General features: G+C 46.5%; 1 protein-coding gene across 5 annotated transcripts in view; it reads left to right on the top strand.

The window, feature by feature from the left end:
- Nucleotides 1–432: 432 nt before the first annotated feature.
- The window catches only part of myh11b (myosin, heavy chain 11b, smooth muscle), a 34947-nt gene continuing 15040 nt past the window's right edge, over nt 433–20339 (top strand). For 2 of the 5 annotated variants that reach the window (XM_088613286.1, XM_088613289.1), the window contains exons 1-11: nt 433–564; nt 7635–8001; nt 9247–9403; nt 13296–13323; nt 16225–16324; nt 16824–16850; nt 18454–18546; nt 18846–18909; nt 19449–19547; nt 19658–19801; nt 20138–20233. In XM_088613286.1, coding sequence (XP_088469412.1) covers nt 7654–8001; nt 9247–9403; nt 13296–13323; nt 16225–16324; nt 16824–16850; nt 18454–18546; nt 18846–18909; nt 19449–19547; nt 19658–19801; nt 20138–20233 — 1156 coding nt within the window. In that variant the 5' untranslated portion in view covers nt 433–564; nt 7635–7653. The remainder of the gene's footprint in view (nt 565–7634; nt 8002–9246; nt 9404–13295; nt 13324–16224; nt 16325–16823; nt 16851–18453; nt 18547–18845; nt 18910–19448; nt 19548–19657; nt 19802–20137; nt 20234–20339) is intronic. The other 3 variants (XM_088613288.1, XM_088613290.1, XM_088613287.1) reach the window with 2 other exon arrangements.

Here is a 20339-nt window from a genome sequence, read left to right as displayed (position 1 = left end):
CGGCTCTGTGTTGGTGAGGGTTACCTGACCAGGTGAGCCCACCTTCACCTGCGCTCTGCTGAAGACTCCTCACTGCCAGGTGAGCCGATGCCTGCCTGAATATTAGCTCCAGCACACGGGGCTGTGGGTGACTCCCTCTTGGAAGACAACGCGATGCGGCTGTTCTGCAGGGGCGCTGATGTACCAGCCAGCCTGTCGCTGCCCTGCGTGAGTAAAGTTCATTAGGCTCAAACGTTCATCTCGAAATGCAGAACGTCCTGTTTTCGTTATTTCACATTTTAAGAGTCCTAAAAGCAACAACCACCCCATGATCGCATTATCTCTGTCACAGTTTTGCATGCGGAGATGCCAGGGCAGGCTTTTTCGCCCTGCGCCGTGCTGTTCGGACCCAGTAGCGTGTGGAGGGAGGGGGGCGGGTCTGGCCGCTCTGCCCCTCCCTCCCGCTGGGCGGCTGCGTTTAAATACTCCGAAGGAGGGCGAGGATGGTAATTTGGACAGTTCGTCTGTGGAGTACTCCCCGCAAGCACAGGACTCTCCAAATCCCGACAGGCAGCAGCCCCGCTTGTGAGTATCGTACCTGTGACTCCAGCAGCGGTGCGCCCTGGTTTCGGAGCTGGGCGGGCAAGCGCCAGCGACGCGTTACAGAGCGCAGGAGTCTGCACAGCTGCGGACTGTTAGCGCTCCCGGCTGTCATTCGCTTCAGAGAGATGCACGACTCCTAAACGTCTTGTTTTGAGCCCCTGAGCTGCGCAGACCGGTTCATCTTTGAAAGGTTTCCAAGACGGAAACTCAAAGCAGTATTTATGCCGAATTCGTGTTTTGTTGTCGGTTTCTCTAGCTCCGATTAATTCCCGGGAAATGTACTGTCGACCGGTGTGCCTTTCATTTGATTCGACAGGTGCGTCTGTCCGCAAGCACCGGGGAGAAAGAATCGGGGGTAGTTCACAACTCGTGTTCTAGTTGTGTTGAAATGTTTCTCCGTTAATTGCGAAACGGATGTCATCCGACATACAACCTTTAGCTAAAGGAAGGTCGATTTAAAATGGTTGGGGGGGAGCCAACTTTAAAAAAAAAAACCCGGATAATCCATTTTATTGACGCTTTTTTTGTTGTCCCAGGTTCTGTAAATGGTGCTATTTAATTGCGCAACGGCGGAGACTCTCACCTCCGGTGTCTCAGGTGCGCTTTGGAGTTCCGTCTGTCGGCGCACCTGCCTCGGGTGTGTGCGCCCGGGTTAGGGTACCCTGTGTGTGTGTCTAGCGGTAAACCGAGTGAAAACTATACAATGTCGCGGCGTGTACAGTTTCGCCGACTCTCTGCGGTAAAGCATGGGAAAGGTTGTTTTGTTTCTGCTCCAGTGCGCTCCGTTTTAACCCTAGCAGATATTTGATGTGTAATGGTGATAAGCGTCCAGCTGGTAAAGGAATTCCCCACACACACACACGGAAAACTAACCAGGAAACAAAGGTACGAACACTGTCGTGTATGCTCTGAAATAAATAGTTTGGCCACAGCTTATATAAAACATTAAATACCTTGTTTTACTGGAGTTGCTACAATCCTGCCTCGTCATCATCGTAAGGGCTAATTCTCTCATCTGTGCAGGACTGAGGAGAGTGAAGGATGGGGATCGGGCACTATCGCTGTAAACATTAGCCTCTTACGTCAGTTTCCTTGCTTCAGCATTAATAGGGGAGTTTTGTTTTTTTTGCCTGTGATCTGCGGAGGAGATTTAGATAAACAGTGCTGTCATGACAAGACTCGGAACAGGCCAGCCCCAGCAAACGGAATTGACCAACTTTGTTTTATATATAATATCTAGACTGTTCAAAAGGCAATTCAAAACCTTATTGCATAAAATTTCTAATCTTGATTTGTTAATTGAGAAGGCTCAAATGAGCAGAACACTCAGGGTTACTCCAGCAGACCTGTTGGTACTGAAGTACAGAGCAGCTTGTGGAAATGCTTGCTGAGGCAATAGGAAGAGGTTAATTCTGCCTGAACTGCTGCCTTGTCTCCTAACCACTGTAAGCAGTATTTGTCCCACGGTGTGCACACGTCTTATTTTCAATATCATTTGCCAAATAAAGCTCATTGTCGATTCTACAGCAAATTGGAGGAAGTTAACTTTGCTTGAACAAAAAAGAAATGAGCTGAACTCTGACCAAGAATTTCCTGTTCTCCAAATATGGCTGTTTTTAAAGTAGCTCATCAGATACGTGCGCAGAGGAATTGTCCCTCAGCTGTGGAGATGGAGATCCCTACGGTTCCTGGATTATCTCGCAATATGCGTTATAACCCTGCATGAATATATATATATAACCTCCCCCACCCCAAAGCTGTAATGCGATGAGGCATAATGATTGCTGTGTTGCAGAATCCTCTTCTAAACGTCCGACAGCACTATTAACCCATCTGTGACTTGTGATGACTGAAGGCCGATTCACGGGCACAGTCATCTGCTGTAGCTGAGAGGTCCTGTGGCAAATCCGTTCATTCCCTACAAGGGTAAAAGTCCAGTGGCTAACTCGCCTATGGGCAAGCACTGTTTTTTTGTTTGGCATTTATTTTTACCAAACTCCAGCTGAGTCTTTACTGAACAATAAACATGTATGGATCCTTAGCAAAGTGTTAAAATGTGGTAACCAGCATTACAAGGGGTGCTAGCCCAGTGTCCTGGCCAAATTTTCCCCTGGTCTTTACCAGTCATGGCCTCCTAATAATCCCCATCTCTGAACTGGCTTCATCACTCTGCTCTCCTCACTGATGGCTGGCGTGTGGGGAGCGGACTGGTGCATTATGGCTGCTGTCACATCATCCAGGTGGGTGAGGGGAGTCCCTGTTGCCTGCAAAACAAATTTGGTTTATTATGGAACATCTTGTAGGATTTTAGTTGGTTATCTTATTGAATGATGTACTGTAGTTTTCACAGGAGGCTGTTGGAGTTCAGGGCACTCGGTGTCGCACCTCTGAGTAAATCCGAGGTGCTGTGCTGGTCGTGCAGGGTTGAAGCACACGGGTAGAGAGTTACACCCAAGAGACTGGAGGAAAAGCTAGTGGGCTAGGCAAAGTGATTGGTGTTCTGCATTGTGAAACATGGGAGTCTAAATGAGTCCTTTCCATTTGATGCAACACAAACGTATTTTGCATGCAAAACCTACAATGTCAAAATAACTTTCTTACCACTGCAGTCTAGCTTAGATTAAGGTAACTGTGAATGAGTTTGCCGTTGCATGGACTTCAAAATGTATTGGACATCATGAACTGAAGTGGGTCAGAGATGCTTTGTTTTAATTAAGCCATAACATCCAACATATTTAGAGGATAGAATTACTCGGGTGGTGACCCCAGGCTGTAAATCCTGGGAAATGTATCATTAAGATGAGTTATTCCTGCTACTGGAAGAAAACTAGCTTTCTTTAATCCTTTGGTTTGTAAGAATGCTGGCCCTATGTTTGTGAAATTTTAAGTCTTTATTGGACAGTTTCCTATGTTTTAAGTTGAAAACTAGAATTGAGCTGCAGCATTTAAATTTCTCTTTGACTGAAGTGCCATGGTATGTCGGTTAACAGTTCAGCTTTCTTTTAGCATGAGTCCAAAATAATAATAAAAAAAACCCAGAAGTTACATACCACCCTATCAGCCATTTCTATTTGAAAATGAAATCCAAGTCTAAGAGCTTCGCACCTTTCTTTTTGATGAAGAAGGGGGCGATGTGATGTTTTGATCATGTGTGGCTGTCCGTTGTAGTAACGAGAGAGGAAGGGGATGTAGGGGTGGTTAGAAACCTTCATGGGGTGAGGGAGGTACAGGAGGAGGTATCGGCTGCAGGCCCAGGTTACTGTACTACTGCTGTCCTGTGCTCATGTACAGCAGAGACTCCATGATTGATCTGAAGGTCTCGAGCAGAAAACGTCCCCGCCCTCCCCCGGGTTCTCCTGCATGCGTACCTGAGGTAAAAGCAGAGATCCTTGCTCAGCCGCGGGAATGTCCTCCTGCACTGGAAGGAGGCTGGGCCTCCATGGGGCAGGCTTGGGCCTGGGAGTTAACGGTTTCCTGCCGCTTTGCTGTCGGCAGCCATGAGCGGTTTATTGCTGCGAAGGGAAGTTCAGCTTTTGTTTTGTGAAGCTGAGGAAGCGGTCCTTCGCCCTGCCCTTCCCACCACGGCAGAGGCTGTGCTGCTTGCTTGTGCCTTCTGTGCCACTGCTGCCAGCCCGAGTCAGGGGGTTAAAGCATCTCCCTAGGCTTTCACAAAGGCCCGGTCCCGGGACCCCTGCCTGGACGCATCCCCTCTGGGGGTCTCTGCTTCTGCTGTCTGGCTTGTGCTAAAAGCAAAAACCGCAGAAAGGCAAAAAATGGGGTTTTCTATAGCGCTGTGTGTTTATAAAGTGAAATAGCGGTTCAACTGTAGCAGCCGCTTGCACACAGCCATTACTTGAAGTTTTTAGCCTTTGAAACTTCTCTATATGGATGACCCTCGCTACCACATTGATCTCCATTATCTCACCAAGCTACCCCTGTGTTTAGTCTATGTGACTTAAGACCCTAATAAATGCAACAGTGCCTGCCTACCGTTTTCTACCCTCAATACACTGTGACGCTTGAATCCCTAGTCTTAAGTTCTTTGCTGAGAAGGCAGTTTCTCTATTGCATGAATAGTCTTGCTGCCTAAAAGTACCGTAGTCCCCAGAGCAGTTTGCAGAAAGCTGTTAAATGGGAGTTTTATATAGATTTTTTTTTTCCATGATCTGCACATCCCCCCCCCACTGCATTGTTGACAAATAGAAGCTCCTATAAGCTTTGCAGAGCAGCTGGGATCTGTATCCAGATCTTCGACTGCTGGCGATTCGGAGTGTTGCTCGCACATAGTTGATAAGCATACAGATAGTGTCAACAAAACCCAGACATCTGTCTCCAGCCCCATGGAGGAAGAGAGCTAACAGAAGGGACATCCTTTCATGCGTAAGCTATAAGGCTTGGGGGGGGGGAACCTGGGTGGGATATTTAATGAATGAGCTAATCAAGTTAGTTTGGTACTAAACGCAAATGGTGACGTGCCTTAGTCACTGTCTATCTGGGTAGGCTTTCATTATTTCAAACTGGTTTCCTTTAGTTGACAGTTACTTGACCTAATGTTTACAAGCTTTATTTCCACCCACTTAATCCTCCTAAAGGGTCCCAAGGTGATCGTATCGGAATACCAACTAAACCAACTCTAGAAATGGCTTGTGTTGGCTGTGCCAGCTGCTTGGAATCTGCTCCCGGGAGGAGCAGTGGTTTGTGCGCCTTTCCCACTGCTCCTCGGAAGATCCCGAGGGAGCGGATCCTGTGTGAACATTGCTGAGGTCTTGGGAGACTGGAGCTGCCTCTGTTGTATTGGCCAATGCGTCTCTCTGTGGAGGTCAGGGCTCTGCCAGGACGGGGGAGACCTCAGACAGCCTTGGGAACAACATGAAAGACCGGAGAATTTCTGCCTGTCTTAGTCATCTAGTCTTCCTATCAATCCAGGACCCCCTGCGAGTTCTCGTGCTGGAAGCTTGTGAAACAGGCATTCGTATCCTAGCTTGAATTTTTTTTCTTTTCCCCCCACACGCCCACAAGCGAGTGTAGCAACAATCGGCCTTACTGGAAAGCAGCTTATCCCACAGGGAATGTACAGTAGCTGCATGTGTTTTGGTTTTTGTTTTAGTCCAAGTACTATATAAACTTTCAGTTTAGCTGAGCTTTTTTTTTTTTCAGCGGGTTAATGTGTGTGGGAAAATTATTCGGCTTTCAAGTTTTTAATTTGTGAATAAATAGTGGTTTACCTGTCTGCTCTACAGACTTTTGGAGAACTTGAAGGTTTTGCAAAGAACTGAAACAATTTGGCTACATTAGGTTCCCTAGAGATTTAACCAACCCTTTCAAACAAAGCGCTGAAGGTAAATGAAGTTCCCTAAACTCCTATACATGCAAACATGTTTGGAATGCAGTTCCAAAGTTTTGATGTATAATTGTCAAATGCAGTAAAAAAAAACATGTAATTTCATCACAATTAACATGTCTGCAATCTCTTACAGGCATTATGTTGCCAAGTGTTGTATTAAGTTTTCCCTTCTTCCATTGTGAAAGAAGCCAATTCTTTATGAACCAATTTAGTAGTATTGGATTATTTTTTTTATGTGGGCCTTTCTCTTAAAATGGAGAAAATGTCCAAAATGCATTTAAAATCCACGGATGGTATTCAACATGAGCTATAAACTTGCGTTTAACTTTCCTTGATTTGATAGCTCCTGTAAATAAGGCCTGGAAGTGTCCCCAGTGCAATGTTGTGGGAGGTAAAGGTTTTTCTTTGCAAAACATTTAACCCCAGTTCCCTGAAGTACCATGTTGCATGTTATCGTTCTGGCATAAACTATGCTTGTGACTGTATGCCTGGCTGCAGACATACTATTCCCTATAAGGGCTTTGTTTGGAAATTAGCTAGCTTTGCTGTTTAGGTCTACAGAAAGACTCCAGCTGCAGAGAACTTGCCCTTATATGGTCATGCCGGCATGGGCTTACATTGCCCTGAATCGGAGATGTTGTTCTTATTGCAGTTACTACTACGGCTGCAATTGTCGCTAAATGTAGATGGTTTTTATGCAGCAACACAAGACCTAAAGGACAGAAATTAGCCTTCATCACATGTTGTAGCACTTACTGCAGCAGTTCCCAGCTCTGTCCTTGGAGTTCTAAAGGAGTGATTGTATTTGTTGATGGGTCTGTGGCGGTGGGGAGGGAGCGTTCTTTGAGATTGTTGAAAGCCGAGAGATTGCGTGGATAAGGATGATTAACCCTTTCTGAGACTTGCAGCTTGTGTTTTCTTCTAGCAAAGGGGTTCAGTGGACTTGCATTTAATAATGCTTAAAATGCAGGGTACTGCACCAACCCCACCTGAAACGTCTCGCTCAATTGGTCAGCTTCACAAAATGTGGAACTTTCAAACCATTTTCCAAAAAAAAAAACAATTCACAATATGCAGGAAGTGAACTGCATATAATTAAAACGCCTGATCATGACGGTGTTGAAGAAGGCCTGTGACCAGACCATGCTCTTCCTCTTTAGGACTATATGAACTGCCAGGTGGCACTGTATTCACCCTGTCTAGATCTTGGGCTAATAGGAGCTGAAGACCGACAGCTCGTCTTTGAGGGGAGCAGTATGATCTTGCAGTGCTGTTGTGCCGAAAATGGCTAAGAGTACAATGGCAACTTGCTTTCAAAAGAGCTCTCTTCCAGGCCACGTTCATGGGAGCAGGTATAGGACACGCCCTCAGCGCATGTGACTGAGGACTTGGAGGCCTGCTCACCATGTGCTGTCAGTGTGGTGTAAATAATTTTAAAGCTGGGAGCCAGTGTTCTCCTGTACAGTGTCCTAACTGGGACCGACTATGGCTTTGCTAGGTCCTTATTCTTGTGTGTATGTAGATGTAAAAACTTTTGTTTTTACCTCCCAGCCATGTGAGTGTGCCAGACAGTCTGATGTAACATTTTATCCCTGCGATTAGAAATGCACACTACAAAATAAAACGGCAGGATCCCGTGTTGTCGAGACCTGTTGATCATTTTAGTCATCACTGGTTTGTTTTTCTCCCCCTCCCCCCCGACTTGCAGCTCACCTTGTGAAATTAAGATGGCGAAGAAACCAGGGACCGCCCTGAGCGAGGACGAGAAATTTCTCTTCCTGGATAAGAACATCAACAGCCCCTTGGTGCAGGCTGACTGGTCCGCCAAGAAGCTGGTATGGGTGCCCTCGGAGAGGCACGGGTTCGAGGCGGCCAGCATGAAGGAGGAGCACGGCGACGAGGTGCTGGTGGAGCTGACGGAGAACGGCAAGAAGGTGACCTTCAACAAGGACGACATCCAGAAGATGAACCCGCCCAAGTTCAGCAAGGTGGAGGACATGGCTGAGCTGACCTGCCTGAACGAGGCGTCGGTGTTGCACAACCTGAGGGAGAGGTACTTCTCCGGCCTCATCTATGTGAGTATGCTTCCTGTGCAGTGCCTCTCGCACTTTTATAGTCCTCTACTCCTGGAGATGCCCCTACGGCCAATGACAACTCGGCATCAGTCTAGCCAGTTGCTCATTGTAGCCGTATAAGGGGGGAAAACTAAGCAAAACTCCTCAACTTGGTAGCCTGCTGGGCTGCAAAGCTTAGAGGAATGCAAGATCATGAATGCATCCTTAAGCCCAACAGGAGTGGAAGGATTTGGAAAAGCTCCTTCTGTCCTACGACGAGCAGCCCACTGAGCCCCGTTCTTGCAGTGCCCATGATGCCAAATAAAATGCATGCCATCAAGCGTAAATATTGGGGATAAATGCAGTCCTGTTCACCTTGATCTTCCATTCCTTGTGCTGGGATTGCCTGTCATCCAGGTACAGCATATTCCTTGTGGTTTTACCCGCAAATATATCTGCATAAGGAAATTCAGCTCAAAATGCACAGCAATTTAGAACAAACTAGGCTTTCCTGGGCATGTACAGGAGTCAGTAATGCCGTGGTAAAGGAGAGGATAGTATGGTACTGTATAATGGGCAGAAAGCCTGGCCTTCAGAGCAGGAAATACAACCTTGTGGATTTGGGAGATAAGATACTGCTGGCTTTTAAAGGTTTTCCAGAATCTTGGACATAGCCCAAGAATGTGGTAAGGCTGGCTTATTCAGTTGCAGAAGAGTGGTTTTAAATTGCATGCATGCCAACCAAAGGTATCCTCTGTGTGTTGCAAGAGTCTGCTTGACTCATGTAGTTGGGATATGAGCCTGAGATACTGTACTTCTAAGCATGCAGCAGTTTCAGCTGCACTGAACCAGTCGACGCTTTTGCAGGGTTTGTTTTACAAATTGTACAATTGCAATAAATGGCTACATGATTAGAAGCCATCATCCTTGATTTTAAAGACGATAGAAATGAAGTCTATTTTATGAGAACGACTGATGTAGCTGCACGATGCAATGTCCATCACAAAAAAATTGAGGAGAGCCTACGTTAAATTCTAGCCACCCCACAAATGTCAATTTTAAATTCATGCCAAGTGGTGGTTTTCACTTGTTCCAAAACCTTGTTGCAACTGCTAATCGATAGTTCAGTATTTCTTCTAAAATTGGCAGGTTTTCTTCTCTTGTAGCCCTTCATGCCTGGGCTTTCGAGAGGTTTTCTGATGGATGGCCTCCTCGTGCGGTGGGTTATCCCTCCTGACGGTGCCTCTCTCCCTTGTTCTCCCCCAGACCTACTCCGGGCTGTTCTGCGTGGTGGTGAACCCGTATAAGATGCTGCCCATCTACTCGGAGAAAATCATTGAGATGTACAAAGGGAAGAAGCGCCATGAGGTGCCTCCGCACATCTACTCCATCACTGACAATGCCTACAGGAGCATGCTGCAGGGTAAGACCTGGCCTTGGAAACGGCTCAGAAGCACCTATTGCAGTGGCCTCTCTCCCTTCTTAAGGGTTCGGCAGTGTCCCACAAATGGTAGTTCTGTGGATTGTTTTGCCCTTTCCACAGATGTATTAAAGGGCTCTACCCAGGTCCTTCTTGTAGTCTGAAGTGAGGATCTCTGTTCCGTGAGCACCAGCTCGTCTACATACGAGAGTGTGACCTTGTATAAGACCTGGACTGCGGATCAGCTGGTCTTGAGGAGAAGCTTCCAAGCTTGCTTGAACTCTTTCATTAAAATGTTTTTGTGCAGAAGATCAGTGGGTTGTCAGCTGGGTAGTAAACGGGGACATTTAAAGTCCCACAGGACCCATTGCAGTGCAGGAGACACCTGCTAGTCTTTTTGCCTTGAGACTTGAACCCAACCTTACAGGAAGTGCTTTATTGCCTCGTTTGTCAACTTCTCTCCCTGATCACTTCTAATTGTTCCTAATTACCTGGGCTGCTCTCGTTCCCCATGAACCTTGTTGCTTTCTCCAGGTGAAGTACTTTAGGAAGTTGCTTTGCTTTGACGAAACAGCCATTGACTTGGATTCACTTTGACAGGGAATCGCTCTAAGCAGTCCATGGTGCGGAGGTGGGTGGGTGGGGGGGGGTTATTTTTATAATGGGTGAAAGCTCTTCTGTTTCCTATTGCAAACATTAAAATAAGCCAAAAAACAGCCATCATGAATTCATTTTAAATAAAACTGAATAGTCCTTATCTCTCGGCTGACTAATGTAAATACCTTCCCTATCCCATTTCTAGTTCTTCACAACCTATCTGTGAATTCTAAACCACAGGCCTCGAACCCTGATAAAGATGAAAACAAGCGCGCTGTCAGGTGGATTGTGGGTCGGCTGCTCTACTTGCAGCAATGAAAGCCGATTTTAACAATGCTCTCACTGTGAACTTCTGTTCAGATAACTTTTTTTACTAATCAAATGAGCCACCTTGTTTAATTACCAACCGATAAACCAGTAATCTTCACACTTCTTTTGTTCACCCTGCGAATGCCCCGTTCACCAACTCTTGGGTTTTAAATATTGGGGAAAAAAATGGAGCAGGATCAATTCCATATCTGCCCAATAGTGGCAGCCAGGCTTGTGAAGAAACTAACAGAATGGTCTTTCAGTATCCATATTATTCAGGATTTAAATACAGAAAACCCTGGAAACTTTTTTTTTTTTCTATACTGAATGTGCCAGAAAGCTGATCAAGGCTTCATGCTGATCCTCTCTCATGCAGGTTGAGAGATTTCAGTTAAATAGTTAAGACTTGATTCCAAAGGGAAATTAAGGTGTTAAAGAGCCTCTTGAAGGCACTTGGAACTTTCACAGATGTGGAGTCTTGTAACTTGGCATGGATCTTGCAGCTGTAGCTGTATTTGGGATTCCAAAGCATCATCCCTAAGGTCAAGCGTGATAAGATCTGCAAAAAAAACTTCAGACCAGGAGTGATATTCTGAATTAAGCGTTTTAAGAGTGTGATGAGAACAGAGGCAGAGACGTGTGAATTGACGATCTCTCTTGTAGCGCGAGCTGGGCCTTTCTTCAGCTGCTCAAGCTCCTTCCCTCCTCCTCCTCAGTGACAGTGGTTTAACACCACAACAAGTGTGAGAACCAGATAGCTGCACTGCCGTCACAGTACCACAGACTTGTCACAGTGGTCATTAGTGCTGATAGATGCACTTGACTGTTATTTTTGCTTTGTCATTGACTGCTGTTAGCACTCAGGAGTGCTAAGTTTAACTCCTAAGTTTAAGACAAACTTCTTGTTCGTGCCTTACTGAGAATTGAAAATAAAAGCAGTTGCTTTTTTTTTTTTTAGTATTCATGAGCAGCTATCAGATTGCTTATTGCACTGGATAAGCACCTCCCATAGCATCTTCTAATTTCTGCTACAAACACCCATGCCTCCCTGACCCTCTCTTTGGCATGGCAGCCGATGTCATAGTGCTCCACTGTAAGTGGGATTCACATGGCCACTCTCTTCTGTGTGATCTGCCCAGCTTGCTCTCTATCCCTCTCTGGTCAAGCAGCAACTCCCCACCCTGATGCATGAAGCAGCCCAGTGCTGCTGCTGTTGACTTGTACTTGTTGCGTTATGGAACTGAACGGGTTATGGGGGACCTGATGGAATTCCTGGGGTTTGATTACACTAGTTGCTCAAGGGCATGCTTGTTTTAATAACGTGCTTATGCAGGCAAGAACCCGTATAGCGAGTTGGTGGCACTAAGCCGAGCTTCACGGTATGTGCAAATCTCTTGCTTGGTTGAGGCTTTCTTTGAATCCTGCCCCCTCCTCTTGACCACTTTATCTTGGTCCGGATCTCGCAGATTTTATTCCTTTGTTGTCAAAGACTAAACTTGGTAGAATTATCCACAACTGGAGACTGGAGTGAATGAGCTCAATCTCTACGTCCCATTGGGAAGATGTACATCTCCCCCCCCCCCCCCCCCCCCCATCAAAGCAAAGCCGCCTTAAAAGCAAAGCAATATAGTGCCTTATAGTATTGATTATAGATCTAATACTGCCTTTCCAATTGGCACAAGAATAAATACACAACGAGAGGGGACAGCAGGGTTACACCATTACAATAAGGGTTGGGAATACAGCAGGAAAACAAAGGGGCAGACGGAACCAGTTAAAAGGTTCGAAGTCTGGATTTGAAGGGGACTCTATTCTGATACCCGTAAGAATAGAGTTCCAGATCTTATGGATGACACGGCATCTCTTGCTGCACCCCATATATGTAGAGGGGAATGGGGAGACGGACAGGAGACCAGAATGTCAAAAACCCGTGCTGATTTAGGGGCCACTTTCAATCGGGTCTTCCTTCTCTGGCTCCGATCTCGGCCCCACTGCCCTACGCTGCCTCCTGGTCCCTGGGCTCAAGTGCACGAGGCTGAGCTCTTGGTTTGAAGAATGCGGTGCCTCTGTATTTGGATCGGCTTTGGGAAATGCCTCGGCTTCTGCCTTAATTAGGAAGAAATGGGGAACGCGCCGCATTTTGTGTGTGCAGCCAAGTTATGTCCATAATGAGGAAAAGCAGTCGGCAGTGTTTATAGCATGGCAGGGACATGTGGGATTAACTGGCAGGGGCAGCCGGAGGACCGCTGCTCGGAGATGCTCCTGCAGCCTCAGGTGGTGTCTGGTAATGCGCTTCAGTGAGGTTGATGCTCACTTCTTGGGTGAAGAAGAGTAGGCAGAGCTATTGTCTGTTATACTGCAATATACTACATACAACTGGTAATAGTATCGTTGATGTGCATACATTTCTTCATGGATCTTGGCTTTTAAGCGAGAATTTTAAAAAAGACATCTGAGTGTATACCCTATGTATGTTTTTATTTCCCTTTTAGCACCCAAATGAATTGGGCAGGAGATCCACTACTACCCTCCAACAAACTGAAGTGTAAATTTATTCCCTTTATTATAATGAGATGTGACAATTGGGGGGAAAATTCGCTATCCTCCTCCCATGCTTTTAGTACCTGGTCTCTAAGGAAGGGTTTTAACAATATCCATAAATGGATCATTATGTGGGTTTCAGAGATATTTTTAGAAATACATTTTGATCCTGATCTCATTTCTCGGCTCCCCTGCTTCTGCCCGCTGTATCCAACAATGACGTCTGTGCATTGGCGGAAAATAGCCAGTTGAATTTGGCAGAAAACAGTCTGAATAGTGAAGGAATTCTCACTGTCCAAGATCCTCATGTCCTCCGAGGAACTGGAAAGTGGTGCAACAGGGCTATTAAGCTGTTTTCACCTTCCTTCATTAAATAAGATTGACACAAGTTTAGCCTATTGTATAGCATTGAATTTAAACTTTCTTGTTTTTTTTCCCCCACCTACAGATCGTGAGGATCAATCAATTCTCTGCACGTAAGTGAAAGTCTTTTCTATCCCAGGAGGATGGCCAGTATGACTATTTTGGTCTTTAAGGCGTATAAAATAGGTCCCCATGACCCTGGAGGAGTTTTGTTCAATACTCATGGGCAATAGGACAGGAAGTCGAGTCAACCAGGAGTCTTAAAAGTTAAACGAGTGAGAATTGTTCAGATGAGAGCCTGGGTCAGCTGTCTTCTGAGATGCTGCTCTCACAGGAAGCAGATTCTAAAACTAGACATGTCTGTTTTTAGCATTCCTTTTTTTTTTTTTTTTTTTTTACTTGATCTGTTTAGCCTGGCTATCAGCCATTAGTAGAGGGGGGGAAGCTCACTCTTCATAATCCGTGCCTCAATTCATTAAATTCACTTGTGAAAACAGTTGTAAGTTAGCAGGGGGCCTGACTGGCTGCGCTGTGTGGCATGCGGTCGGAGGTGCATGCTGGGACACTGGTGGTGTTGTGCTGGAGCTGGCGGGGGCTTCCTTCACCTGTGTGGGCTCATGGGGGGGGTTGGCAGTGATCTCGGCCCGCCAGTGGGTTTAGGAGGACATTATCTTGGTTTCCTGTTCCTGTTTCATCACCGTATGGGCCCCATCATTCCTCAGTAGGGTGGCTGCGATACCAGAGCAGCCTCCTGGAGTGTTTATGATGGCCACTTCCCGCTATCCAAGACCCTCATTCGAACCTGTGGCTGATGTGACGTTCCTGTAACAGGGCTCTTGTATTGGAATATTATGAAACCTGTGGGAACGATATCTGGGCTGGACGGTACAGGGAGGCCCAAGCAAGGCCTGGTGACTAGGGTGAGGCTCAGACAGCCTGGCTGTTAGGAGCAGCAACTGAACCACCCTTCACCACTTCAGAAGAACCCTTGCTAAGCAGTGTGGAAATCGAAGGCGTAGGACGGATAACTGTGGGGAAATCGACCTCTTTCCCTTTGTCCAAAGGTTTGGTGTGTGTTGCATGGTCTTCTCTGGCCCGAGCTGCCTTTCCTGTTCCACTCCTGTGAAAGCAGAGAGGAAGTGGGAGGGCCGTCTCTGACCCACTACCTCGGGCTCCGGGCTGATTCCAGGATGCGGCGTTCTCCGAGTTCGTTTCCAACGCCTTCCTGCACGCTATCCGTTGTCTTCCTGGCGGATGTTTTGGGATTTTTTTTTCCCCTCTGTTTGTTGGGTGTTGACGTCGAGCAGCTAGGCAATTCCGTTAACTGGAAGGCGAACTCAGCGGGGACGGTACTCGAAATCCCACCCTCTTATGGGGAAATGGAGACTGCTGATGGGATTTCCTCTGCTTGCTCCACTCGTCTCTTGAGACTTCCTCGAATGTGCCGTTAATCCCGTGCAACATGCGACTCTTACCGATATTGGCAATATGGCCATAAAACCCAAGCCAGCAGTGCAAGTCTCCGATGGACAGCTTGCTTTAAAAGAGCTGGTGGAACTTCACTAAGGGAGACCCAGAATCCAGTTTAATACTGGAGCTCGGTGGGTCCAGTTGAGCCCCGGTCGTGCTCGGGCCTGCTGTTCTGCACCTCTGCCTATGTATTGAACAGCACTGGTCTCTTTACAGGAGGGCAGGTGTATATGGCTGCAGGAGTTGGTTTGAGCCTCTTAAATCTTAGTGAATTTGTTTTAGCTTTTTTTTTTAAGCTGATCTTAAGATGGAAGTTTGTCGCCCCTATATGCTGGTTCACATACAGCCTCTTGGCTGGAGTTCAAAGCCAGAATTAAGAGCTTCGTTTCTGGAATGATAAGCTATCACTCTGACCAGTTACATTACCCCTTTTGCTTCCCTGCCTATAAAAGGCCATCTAGCATTCACTTGTTGTCTAAGGAGGACCACCCTGAGCCCCGAGCAAAAGGAAGTAGTTAGATTAGCTGGGGACCTTTTGGACGTTCAGTTAGTGAGCTATTCAGCACCGAGTTCAGACTCCCGTGAAAATGCCTTAAAATCATACTGGTAGCCAAGAGAATTTTTGGGGTGCTCGAGAGCATCTTTAAAAGTTTTCAGTATTACCACCACCCCCTCCCCCACATTCCCCATTTTACACAAGAAAAGAGGGTTTTCCCAGAGGTTGATAAATCATTACTAAACAGTCTGCAGTTGAGCAATCGATCTGAGGATGAGTGGGGCTGAGGCATCTCTTACAATACCAAGGATTACCGAGGAAGGCAAATTCCTCCCACAGACAACCTGGGAAACGCAGGGCTTTAAATCCACAATCTCCCCAGATCCCACTGCCTGTTAAACAACCCATTACAATGCCCAGTGAATCAGCAGTGCACTTTTTCCTTTTTTGGCGTTGTTAGGGATTGAATCGTTCATCACTCTGTCTCCAGTGCTTTGAGATCAAAGGCTGGCTAAATTAGCAAGAACAGTTGCAATTATTTTTTCCTTCCTCGCACCAAAGCCTTTTTTTTTAATGCAGTATGTTGTGATAGAATGCAGCATGTGACTTAAGGTTGGACTTTTTCTTCGCATTTAAAAGCGGTACTTTTAGTAGTACTGGTGCTGGAAAATGAACAGGTTGAATTTCCAGGTATAAAAAAAAAGCACAAACTTCTTTGGACTGTTTAGATTATTGGATTGTTTGCTGCTGTTACTGGTTAATAAAAGTATAATTTTAGCGGACTGCTGATGCTTCTCAACAGTAGTTAAGATTTATCAAAACGTTTCCCCTATTAAAGTTCATCTGGGATCATTTACTCTGTGACCTTGGTGCATCTAGTAAATCGGTCCTTCACATTTAAAAACTGAAGCTCTGTTTGTCCATGTTGGGTACATCTTTGATTTCATCTTGAGTAGCAGTGTCCTTTGGAGGTTTAGTAACAATTGTCAAGTTGGGGGAAGATCTTGCAACTCCAGTTGACCTGGTGGACTTTGTCCTTGTTTGGCAGAGGGGAGTCTGGAGCTGGCAAGACCGAGAACACCAAGAAAGTCATTCAGTACCTGGCTGTGGTGGCCTCCTCCCATAAAGGCAAAAAGGACACCAGTGCTGTGAGTATCGGTCCTCTGAGCTGTCTGAAGCCGTCTTTGCACGTCCAGTCTTGCGCTTTAGTGTAAGTGGAACAAGAGCAGGTGTGAGCATTTTTTTTGGAAGGTCCCCAAACCTGTCTGTTATGTTTAGTGCAGAAGGAGAGGGGGAAATGAGATTTATATATTATGCATGGAAGATCCTACCCCGTGCTAGTCCTTAATTGAACACTAGGTCCTTTTAAAAAAGGTATCCGTTTTAATGCACTACTACTGTACCTATAGCTTCTGTGGGCTTTTCAAAACACAATCTGACATGGGCAACTAGAGTATAAAAAACTACTGCTGGTAAAGCATCACATGGAAGCCTTCCTGTTTAATATACGTTTTACAGTGTCCATGTAACTCCCCATTCTCCTCCATATTAGTCAGGCTGAAATCCCCTCTCCTAAAGGAGGGAAACGCAGCCCATTTCCAGGAAACCACAAAATGTAATTTCTTTGTCATAATTTCCTCCAAATAGCAGCAAGCAGGATCGCAGTTGGCCTACGTGAGTAATGGGGAATGCCTGAGTCTGTCCGTGTGTGTGTTGTGGGTTCGGACCTGCATGTGATAGCTGCTCCCCCAGAGGAGATACAGCAGTGAAACACGCGAGCGTGGCCTCTTCGCCCTTAGCACGTCCAAAAATGAATAGCGGCGATGAATAAATATCCGACTCGATGCTTGACCTCGACATGCGAGTCTTTGTAGAAATATGAAAGACGTTGGCAGTATTCTTCCAAGCACTGTTCTTGTTAAAGGCTCTTGTAACGGGGAAGAGCTGTGTCTTGAAAATGTTGGTGCTAGTGCGGTTTCACTGCTGTATCTTGAGTGTTCTGGGTGGTAGGTAACATCTCCCTTCCCATAATTCAGTTCCTGTTTTTTTTAACCCTTTCACTGCCAGGGGTGGCAGTGAAAAGGTTAAAGGCGCACAGTGTGAGCATGCCCCCCTCCCCTCTCCCATCCATACTCGTATCCCATCCGAGGGGAGGAATTGTACCGTACCAGTTGCTACCTGTCTGACTTTGATGCACAGTGTGAAGTTTTGCAACACCTGAATCATAGTACCTTTTACACTTCTAGAGCGTCTTTCATCACAGTGTGGTTCCTCAAGTGCTTCATGATGATGCGCCAGCTGTGCACTGGATACAGCTCTCCTGAAGCACTGGTTCCTCATGACTGCGGGCACTGATCAGGGGAAGCCTTGTCTCCTGCCGTGTATAAACAAGCACCAAGCCCATGTCAGTGGGACTAGTTAAGGAATGAACTGTTCAATGGCATTCCTACAGATAACCATCAGTGACCCCAGCCCACCCTCACTCCCCTCTAAATCGCTTGAACTGATACTCCAGTGAGAAGCAGACATGTCTGATCATGGCTTCCCATTTCTTTCTTCCTATTCAGCATTCCTGAGCTGGTCTTATTCTGTCGCAGTCTGTTCTTTCACTTGTCCTTCTGCTCTTTTCTTTCTTTCTCAGTGTCTGGTGCTATCATGGATGTGCTTTCCTTCACTGCGCTGAACTGTCTCTGGTAGATATCTCCTTTTCATTTCACACTGCATAATGATGCCTCTTTTTTTAAAAAAAAAAAGGTCTTAAGTGTCTGTGTGCCATTATTTAAAGGTCACAGAAAGTGAGACTTGCAGCCTGTTGGACATAATGGGTTGATTTGCAAGATGCATGTTAGTGGAGAACCACAGACCCACAAACCCAAAGGGGAAGAGAATATCCACCCCCTTTTCTCTGCTGTGCTGCAGAAACCCAGCTCAAAGAGGAGAAATTCCTCAATGCTCTGAACCAAATGCTTAGAGATCAATTGGGGCTCAGCTGGTTTTATTTGGGGGGGAAAAACATTATTGATCTTTGAATTTCCGCCCAACATGAACGCTCATTTTCCACATTGTAAGATTGCAAAAGGCAACCTTTTAATAAGTTGCATTTCCCTTCAGTTTTCCCAGAGATTGTCTGAGATGGTGGCATGAACTTCCAGTGAAGCTGTAGCAGGATGTTCTTTTCAAAAAGGCTTGGGGCTTGGCTTCTAAGACGACTGCCTCCCTCCTCATTTGATATGCAGTTGTCTAGTTGTCATTAAGCTATTCTGTCCTCGTCCTCTAGGGGGAGCTGGAGAAGCAGCTCTTGCAGGCCAATCCAATCCTGGAGGCCTTTGGAAATGCCAAGACAGTCAAGAATGACAACTCCTCCCGATTCGTAAGTATAGGCCCTCTTGCTCAGACCTCCTTACAACTATGTACAGCAAATTTTGTACTTCAACTCCCGAACAGACTGTATATCTAATATGGAAATGTTGATATTTGCTCACATGCATCGGCAACCTTGAGAAATCTCTCTGAACTTGCAAGATGACCACATCCTGTCCAGTAGCATGCTTATCTTCTCTTGAAGGTCCTGCAGGCAGTTTTACAAACGCAATACACTACTGTCACTATAGGTGGCAATTGTCAGTGCACTGCACAGGATGGCTGAAGCATGTCTCTCTCTTCCCACAGGGTAAATTTATCCGCATCAATTTTGACGTGACTGGATACATTGTGGGCGCCAACATTGAGACCTGTATCCTGATGGAGAATGCAGAAGAGGTTGGGGTCACCCAGGAGATGGGGGGGGGGGGGGGGGACCCATTTAACGCATTGCCCACTGGGAAGGGCAGGTCCGCGTGACGCTGCTGAGCATGTCTCTTTCATTGCCCCCACTCACGCACTGCTCGTAGTCAGATTTCCCCCCCCCCCACAGCGAGAAGCCGAACAAGCTGCTCTCTAGGGCTTCAGCAGTCACAAATGATTAAATTTCTTGTTAGGTTTTGTGAATGTTTCGTTTTAAAGCTTCTTCTAGAACTGTGGTCTGACGCGCTTTGTTAATCTGCTCTCATCATAAAAGCCTGAGCTCTTTGGGGGGGAAAAAGTAACTTATGAGCCTAAGATTTTATCTGTGGCTTATTACGGTGTTCACGGGCTTGTGCCAAGAGTCCTTCATTTAAATCCAGTTCTTCGTACAGGGTCAGACTGGCTCCTGGTCCCTGAGATGGTGTTGCAGATTTGAGTGGTCGGTGCTCCGGTTCCCAAAATTGTTCCTTAACCCATTTCCTGCTGCAGACTTGCTGGAAAAATCCCGTTGTATCAGGCAGGCCAAGATCGAGAGAGCTTTCCACATCTTCTACTACATGCTAGCCGGGGCTGGGGAGAAGCTGCGTGGTAAGGAGGAGTCTTCCTGTTGGCGGAGGATACCTGCTTCCTTCCTTTGCAGCAGGTTTAAAAGCGAGTTGTGGGTTCACGGTCATGGGGATCCTTGTGCTTTCTCGCAGAGGAGCTGCTGCTGGAAGGCTTTGGGAACTACCGCTTCCTGGTGTCGGGCCACGTGCCCATCCCTGGACAGCAGGACAACGAGATGTTCGACGAGACGCTGGAGGCCATGGCCATCATGGGCTTCACCCAGGAGGAGCAGACAGGTGGCTCTCCGTGGCACTGCTGCCTGACACGCTGCTCAGAAAAATGGCTGAAAAGTGTTTTCCTGGGGTCCGGGAGGTCACGAGCCCTGCTCCTCAAGAGCTGCTGGGCATGGGTCCATGCTTTGGGGAAAAAGCTAGATGTGATGGGGAGGGGGGTAGATTGCCCTTTTTGAGCTTTTGCATAATTGTAGCATCTGGACAAAGCATGCTGGGAAAAGAAAAAGGGTACAGAACTGTAGCTTCGCTCCTCTGGTTTAAAATTTTAACAGCTGTAGGACCCCTGTAACCCCGAGTTAGATTAATCTGTAATGCTTTTCAACTGTTTGCATCCTTTAGCCATGCTGAAGATAGTCTCCTCTGTCCTGCAACTGGGAAACATTGTGTTTAAGAAGGAGAGGAACAATGACCAGGCCTCCATGCCAGACAACACAGGTAAGAGGGCAGGAACATCAGCCGTCAATCATTTTGTAAAATGCCAAATTGAATATGTAGTGGTTCACTTTTCTTCTTCTACTGGGGGAGAATTGGCCCGTTCCCT

This window comes from Lepisosteus platostomus, chromosome 19, assembly GCF_059453375.1.
Source record: "Lepisosteus platostomus isolate fLepPlt1 chromosome 19, fLepPlt1.hap1, whole genome shotgun sequence".
Classification (NCBI taxonomy): Eukaryota; Metazoa; Chordata; class Actinopteri; order Semionotiformes; family Lepisosteidae; genus Lepisosteus; species Lepisosteus platostomus.
This window is presented reverse-complemented; position numbering and strand designations above follow the sequence as displayed.